This window comes from Somniosus microcephalus, chromosome 13 (genome assembly GCF_052327205.1).
Source record: "Somniosus microcephalus isolate GS21.2 chromosome 13, FLI_Smic_1.0, whole genome shotgun sequence".
NCBI lineage: Eukaryota > Metazoa > Chordata > Chondrichthyes > Squaliformes > Somniosidae > Somniosus > Somniosus microcephalus.
In genome coordinates, this window is record NC_140999.1 from 105,504,027 (window position 1) to 105,511,778 (window position 7,752).

A 7,752-nucleotide genomic window follows, 5' to 3' on the forward strand; every position below is an offset into this window, starting at 1 on the left:
CATGGGCACAGGCTGTGGGCAGGATTCACAGGTCATGGGCACAGGCTGTGGGCAGGATTCACAGGTCATGGGCACAGGCTGTGGGCAGGATTCACAGGTCATGGGCACAGGCTGTGGGCAGGATTCACAGGTCATGGGCACAGGCTGTGGGCAGGATTCACAGGTCATGGGCACAGGCTGTGGGCAGGATTCACAGGTCATGGGCACAGGCTGTGGGCAGGATTCACAGGTCATGGGCACAGGCTGTGGGCAGGATTCACAGGTCATGGGCACAGGCTGTGGGCAGGGTTCACAGGTCATGGGCACAGGCTGTGGGCAGGGTTCACAGGTCATGGGCACAGGCTGTGGGCAGGGTTCACAGGCTCTGGGCACAGGCTGTGGGCAGGATTCACAGGCTCTGGGCACAGGCTGTGGGCAGGATTCACAGGCTCTGGGCACAGGCTGTGGGCAGGATTCACAGGCTCTGGGCACAGGCTGTGGGCAGGATTCACAGGCTCTGGGCACAGGCTGTGGGCAGGATTCACAGGCTCTGGGCACAGGCTGTGGGCAGGATTCACAGGCTCTGGGCACAGGCTGTGGGCAGGATTCACAGGCTGTGGGCAGGATTCACAGGCTCTGGGCACAGGCTGTGGGCAGGATTCACAGGCTCTGGGCAGGATTCACAGGCTCTGGGCAGGATTCACAGGCTCTGGACGCAGGCTGTGGGCAGGATTCACAGGCTGGGCACAGGCTGTGGGCAGGATTCAGAGGTCATGGGCACAGGCTGTGGGCAGGTTCACAGGTCATGGGCACAGGCTGTGGGCAGGATTCACAGGTCATGGGCACAGGCTGTGGGCAGGATTCACAGGCTCTGGGCACAGGCTGTGGGCAGGATTCACAGGCTCTGGGCACAGGCTGTGGGCAGGATTCACAGGCTCTGGGCACAGGCTGTGGGCAGGATTCACAGGCTCTGGGCACAGGCTGTGGGCAGAGTCCAATAGCTAATGGCACGGATCTCACGCCAGGTTCTGGGCCTGAGCTCAATGCTGCGCGGACACTTGTTTGCAGAGAAGGCAGACTAATTTGATATAAAAGTCCCACTTCTATTGTGAAAACTGATACCAAACACAGAGCTAATTCATAGCAAATATCACTCTGCGTTATACACATGGCTGCTGTCACTCTCAGCTATAAACCAAACCAGCTTTTAAAAAGTAGTTGCAGTCAGCAGGCAGAACGGAGAATCAAAGACAATGAATAGAATGGCAATTAATGCAGGAGTTTAAAGTACAATTTCTAAAAGATTCAGCACCATTGCCTCAAATATTTCACCTCAAATATTTCAATCTACAAGTTGCCTGGCGAGATCCGCTTTCCAGCTTTGATGAGAAGCAACACAGTATCAGGCCTCCAGCTTTTCGCCCCTTCCTGCTGCCTCACAACCGCTCTCCATCACAATGACTAACTCCTAGTCTGCATCGAGGAAAAGTTGACTCCTTTTTTAAAAAAAAATTGTTCCCTAGCTTCTCCCAGTGACTTAGTGGCTAAAAGTGACACGTGGTGTTTTACCACAGCATGCAGGCTGTGATGGTCGCAGGTTCGCTCGCTCCCCCACACCACCAAAATCAGTTTGGGCTGTGATCGAATTCTAGTCTGCCGTTCCATTGAGACGTTGCAATTAACATCAGCGGCTCTGGGCTAGGGATGAGGACAAGAAACTATCAGCCAGTATTCCCACTCCTCATGGAACCGTAATGGCAACCCATGTGCCAATATTTATCCTTCAACTAACATCACGAAAACAGATTTTCTGGTTATTATCACATTACTGTTTGTGGGACCTTACTGTGCGCAAATTGGCTGCTGCGTTTCTTACGTTGCCACAGTGATACTTCAAAAGTACTTCATTGGCTGTAAAGCACTTTGGGGCGTCCTGGGGTCATGAAAGGAGCTATCATAGAATCATAGAATGGTTACAGCCCGGAAGGCGGCCATTCGGCCCGTGCCGACTCTCAGCTAGTCCCGCTCCCCCACCCTTTCCCCATAGCCCTGCAATTTTTTTTCCATTCAGATACTTATCCAACTCCCTTTTGAAAAATAAAATTGAGAGTCTGCCTCCACCACCCTTTCAGGCACTGCATTCCAGATCTTAACCACTCGCTGCGTAAAAGTTTTTTCTTACGTCGCCTTTGGTTCTTTTGCCAATCCCCTTAAATCTGTGTCCTCTGGTTCTCGACCCTTCCGCCAATGGGAACAGTTTCCCTCTATCTACTCCATCCAGACCCCTCTTGATTTTGAACACCTCTATCAAATCTCCTCTTAACCGTCTCTGCTCCAAGGAGAACAACCCCAGCTTCTCCAGTCTATCCACGTAACTGAGGTCCCTCATTCCTGGAACCATTCTCCTAAATCTTTTCTGCACCCTCTCTAAGGCCTTCACATCCTTCCTAAAGTGCAATGCCCAGAATTGGACACAGTACTCCAGTTGGGGCCGAACCAGTGTTTTATACAGGTTCATCATAATTTCTACACTTTTGTTCTCAATACCTCTATTTATGAAGCCCAGGATCCCGTAAGCCTTTTTAACTGCTTTCTCAACCTGCCCTGCCACCTTCAACAATTTGTGCACATATACCCCCAGGTCTCTCTATTCATGCACCCCCTTTAGGATTGTACCATTTAGTTTATATGTCCTTTCCTCATTCTTTCTATCACTTCACATTATATAAATGCAAGTCTTTCTTTCTTTAAAGCCAGCTGCAAGAATGATCCAGTAAATCAATATTATAAAAATGCTCCATATTATGAAAAGGATAGAGGCACTGGAAGAGGTGCAAAAAATATTTACTAAAATGCTATCAGAACTGAGAAGTTATACCTATCAGTAAAGACTGAACAGGCTGGGGTCTTTTCTCTAGAAAAAAGACTGACGGGTGATCTGAAAGTCTTCAAGATTATGGAAGGGCTCGATAGGGTAGACGTAGAAATGTTTGCATTTGCGGGCAAGACCAGAACTAGGAGCCATAAATATAAGATAGTCACTAATAAATTGAATAGGGAATTCAGGAGAAACATCTTTACCCAGAGTGGTGAGAATGTGGAACTCGCTACCACAGGGAGTGGTTGAGGCGAATAGCACAGATGCATTTAAGGGGAAGCTAAATAAACACAAAGGGAGAAAGCAATAGAAGGACATGTTACATAAGAACATAAGAAATAGGAGTAGGCCAATCGGCCCCTCGAGCCTGCTCCGCCATTCAATAAGATCATGGCTGATCTGATCCTAACCGCCAATCTACTATCACTGAACCATCTCCTGAATCTAACAGAAGTAGACACACGAAATAGGAGCAGGATCAGGCTACATGGCCCCTGGGCCTGCTCCGCTACCCACAGGGCCATGTCCGATCCGAACCTAGACTCATGTCCAAATTCCTGCCCGCTCCCCGTAACCCTTAATTCCCTTTACTTCTAGGAAACTGTCTATTTCTGTTTTAAATTTATGTAATGATGTAGCTTCTACAGCTTTTTGGGGCAGCATATTCCATGGACCTACCACCCTCTGAGAGAAGTAGTTCCTCCTCATCTCAGTTTTGAAAGAGCAGCCCCTTATTCTAAGACTATGCCCCCTAGTTCTAGTTTCACCCATCATCGGGAACATCCTCCCCGCATCCACCCGATCCAACCCCTTCACAATCTTATATGTTTCAATAAGATCGCCTCTCATTCTTCTGAACTCCAATGAGTAGAGTCCCAATCTACTCAACCTCTCCTCATATGTCCATCCCCTCATCTCCGGAATCAACCGAGTGAACCTTCTCTGAACTGCCTCGAGAGCAAGTATATCTTTTCTTAAATATGGAAACCAAAACTGCACGCAATACTCCAGGCGTGGCCTCACCAGTACCCTGTATAACTGAAGCAAGACTTCCCCTTGCAATAAAAGCCAAGATTCCATTGGCGTTCCTGATCACCTGCTGTACCTGCATACTAACCTTCTGTGTTTCATGCACCAGGACCCCCAGATCCCTTAGCACTTTGCAGTTTCTCTCCATTTAGATAATAACTTGCTCTTTGATTTTTTCTGCCAAAGTGCATAACCTCACACTTTCCAACATTATATTCCATCTGCCAAATTTCTGCCCACTCACTTAGCTTGTCTATGTCCTTTTGCAGGTTTTTTATGTCCTCCTCACTCACTGCTTTCCCTCCCATCTTTGTCTCCCATCTTTGTATCGTCGGCAAACTTGGATATGTTGCACTTGGTCCCCTCCTCCAAATCGTTAATATAGATTGTAAAGAGTTGGGGTCCCAGCACTGACCCCTGCGGAACACCACTAGTTACTGATTGCCAACCCGAGAATGAACCATTTATCCCAACTCTCTGTTTTCTGTTAGATAGCCAATCTTCCACCCATGCCAGTATATTACCCCCAATCCCGTGATTTTTTATCTTGTGCAGTAATCTTTTGTGTGGCACCTTGTCAAATGCCTTTTGGAAGTCCAAATACACTACATCCACTGGTTCCCCTTTATCCACCCTGTTTGTTACATCCTCAAAGAATTCGAGCAAATTTGTCAAACATGACTTCCCCTTCATAAAACCATGCTGACTCTGTCCGATTAAATTATGCTTATCCAAATGTCCTGTTACTGCTTCCTTAATAATGGACTCCAACATTTTACCAACCACAGATGTTAGGCTAACTGGTCTATAGTTTCCAGCCTTTTGTCTACCTCCCTTTTTAAATAAGGGCGTTACATTAGCAGTTTTCCAATCTGCTGGGACCGTTCCTGAATCCAGGGAGTTTTGGAAATGTGATCACTCTCTGACTTAAGTTAATTATTGTCAACTGTTCAGTACAGTACCTACTGCATTCTTCATCTGCTTCCATTGTCAACAGATTGGGTGTTCCTCCTATCCCAGGCCATCAAAACATTACCCCAACCTCAGGTTGAAGCCAGCCTGGCTCCAACACCAAGCAGAATACCAATTCTGGGGGAACCCGGACTCTGACAGACACAAACCTGGCTCCAACACCAACCCTGGGGTAGCCTGACTCGGCTGATGTCAGTCTCGTTCCAATGCCAGGCCAGCAGGCATAACTCCAACCCTGGGTAGTTTAGCCAAAAGGCACGAGTAGAGTCACACATCCCAAGGGACCATATAGAGCACGAATTGGCACGTTAGGCAAATGTCTCCGAATTTTCCCTTTCTGCTCTGCAATATGAAAAACTGATTAAACTAGCCAGCTACTAACCCTCAATTTAATTCAACTATGCACTCCCCACTAACCACCTGCCATACTAAATAACTGCAAATCAAATGTGCCGTAAATCTTTTCCAAAATGTAAACAACTTCTGAACACCAGTTCGGTGCTCTCCCTTGCAGAGAGTCCGGTAATTTTTTCACTCTCTTGCCCAGTATGTTTCTCGTACCAACAGAGTATTAAAAAAGAGTATTAACTGGAAATCACACATTTACACAAACAAAGTCATCAATCCAACTACAAAAGTACCAGTTTAATGGTTTGCAGCAAAGAGTGACACACCGCACACACTGGCTACTCTGCCAACTCTAAACCAACTGTTCCAAACTCCCAGAAAATTTAGGTTGTCAGAAACTTTTCATTTACTGTTTGATACAATGTTTGTAAACTTAAGTGAGATAACTTTTAAATATTAAAGGCACCAGTGTAGAATTGCTGGGGTCTGGAATATGGTTACGATGTTAACCTGGGGTGTGTCCTGTGAAGGCCCAAGTAGTCCCTGCAATTAGAGCTACTTGTAAATTGTTCAAGTCAGTAATTGCTTGCATGTGTGAATTGGAGCGGAAACACACCAAGCTGCTTTTACAAGGCCTTGAGAGGGGAACTTCCAGCACTAGTTCCCACGCACCGAAGGGAAATGTGAAATTGCCAGATTTGCTCAAACTGGTGCCACAAGCTGCCCGTTACACCATTGTAAACAGCTTTAAACTGCTTCAAATGAAGATTTTTCAAAACAAATGCCTAGAAACAATGCTGTTTCTGAATGTGTATATACCCCAGCACTCTTAACCCTGTGTAAATATTTATATATAATTCCAGTGCCCTGACTCTATATATAAATATGTAATAATTAGAGCCCTGACCTTGTGGATATATTTATTTATATTGATATACAATAATCCCAGTGCCCTGACCCTGTGGATAATTACATTACATTACATTTATATATAAAACAATCCCAGCCCTGACCCTGTGGATAATTATATTGATCTATAACAATCCCAGTGCCCTGGATCTATGGATAATTATATTGATCTATAATAATCTCGGTGCCCTGGATCTATGGGTAACTATATTGATCTATAACAATCCCAGTGCCCTGGATCTATGGATAATTATATTGATCTATAATAATCTCGGTGCCCTGGATCTATCGGTAACTATATTGATCTATAACAATCCCAGTGCCCTGGATCTATGGATAATTATATTGATCTATAATAATGTCGGTGCCCTGGATCTATGGGTAATTATATTGATCTATAATAATCTCAGTATCCTGACCCTATGGATAATTATATTGATCTATAATAATCTCAGTGCCCTGACGCTATGGGTAATTATACTGATCTATAATAACCCTAGTGCCCTGACTCTGTGGATATATTTTATAATATATTTAAATTGATATTTACTGTCCCCAAGGCCCGGTGCCGGCCCGAGTTGCTGTCCCTCTCCCCGGCAGTAGACTGGCACTCGGACTGGGACTCACCGCAGCGCCGCGGCCCAGGGCCTGTCCCGGCTTTTTACTCACTTGCTCCGCCAGCAGCTGCCGGCTCTGGGCCGCTCGGTTCCGCATCAGCATGTACGCGTCCGTCAGGCTGCGGGTCGCCATGGTGGCGGTGAGATGCCGCGACCTGGGCCTCGCGTTATTCGCAAAGCCTCAGCCCCCGCCCCCGCCCCCTTCCCGGGGAAGAGAGAGAATGAAGCACCCGGAAACCGGTGACCGCGTGCCACTCGCTAAAGGAACCGACTGCAACGGCGGCTTGAGCACAGGGGCCAGTGCGCATGTGTGTGCCCGCTGCCCTCTGAGCCTCGCCAACAAATGTCATCATCACACTGTGGCTCAGTGGGCAGCGACCTCGCCTCTGAGGCAGAAGGTTGTGGGTTCATATTCTTTTCTTAGGCAGTGCCTCGGAACCGAGGATGACTTGCTTCCACATTAAAAATGAGTTCTCAGGTGACTGATGAGTCCAATGCGGGACCTACAGTCTCTGTCACAGGTGGGGCAGACGGTGGTTGAAGGGGCGGGTGGGTGGGGTGCTTGGGTTGACGTGCGCTCCTTCCGCTGTTTGCACTTGGCTTCCGCTTGCTCCTGGCGAAGAGACTCGAGGCGTTCAGCGCCTTCCCGGATGCTTCTCCTCCACTTTGTGCGGTCTTGGGCCAGGGATTCCCAGGTGTCGGTGGGGATATTGCACTTTTTCAAGGAGGCTTTGAGGTTGTCCTTGAAGCGTTTCCTCTGCCCACCTGGGGCTCTCTTGCCGTGTCGGAGCTCTGAGTAGAGCGCTTGTTTTGGGAGTCTCGTATCGGGCATGCGGACGATGTGGCCCGTCCATTGGAGCTGATCGAACGTGGTCAAAGCTTCGATGCTGGGGATGTTGGGTTCATAGTCCCACTCCAGAGACTGGAGCACAAAGTCTAGGCTGACACTCCAGTGCAGTGCTGAGGGAGTGCTGCACTGCCGAAGGTGCCGTCTTTGGAAGAGCTGTTAAACCGAGGCCC

The 7,752-nt window shown here is 47.8% G+C and overlaps 1 protein-coding gene across 5 annotated transcripts in view; it reads right to left on the reverse strand.

The window, feature by feature from the left end:
• The window catches only part of stx16 (syntaxin 16), a 68,763-nt gene extending 61,806 nt beyond the window's left edge, over window positions 1-6,957 (reverse strand). For 3 of the 5 annotated variants that reach the window (XM_086005180.1, XM_086005177.1, XM_086005181.1), the window contains exon 1: window positions 6,743-6,957. In XM_086005180.1, the coding sequence (XP_085861306.1) occupies window positions 6,743-6,865 (123 nt within the window). In that variant the 5' untranslated portion in view covers window positions 6,866-6,957. The remainder of the gene's footprint in view (window positions 1-6,742) is intronic. The other 2 variants (XM_086005182.1, XM_086005183.1) reach the window with 1 other exon arrangement.
• Between the last annotated feature and the right edge of the window lie 795 nt (window positions 6,958-7,752).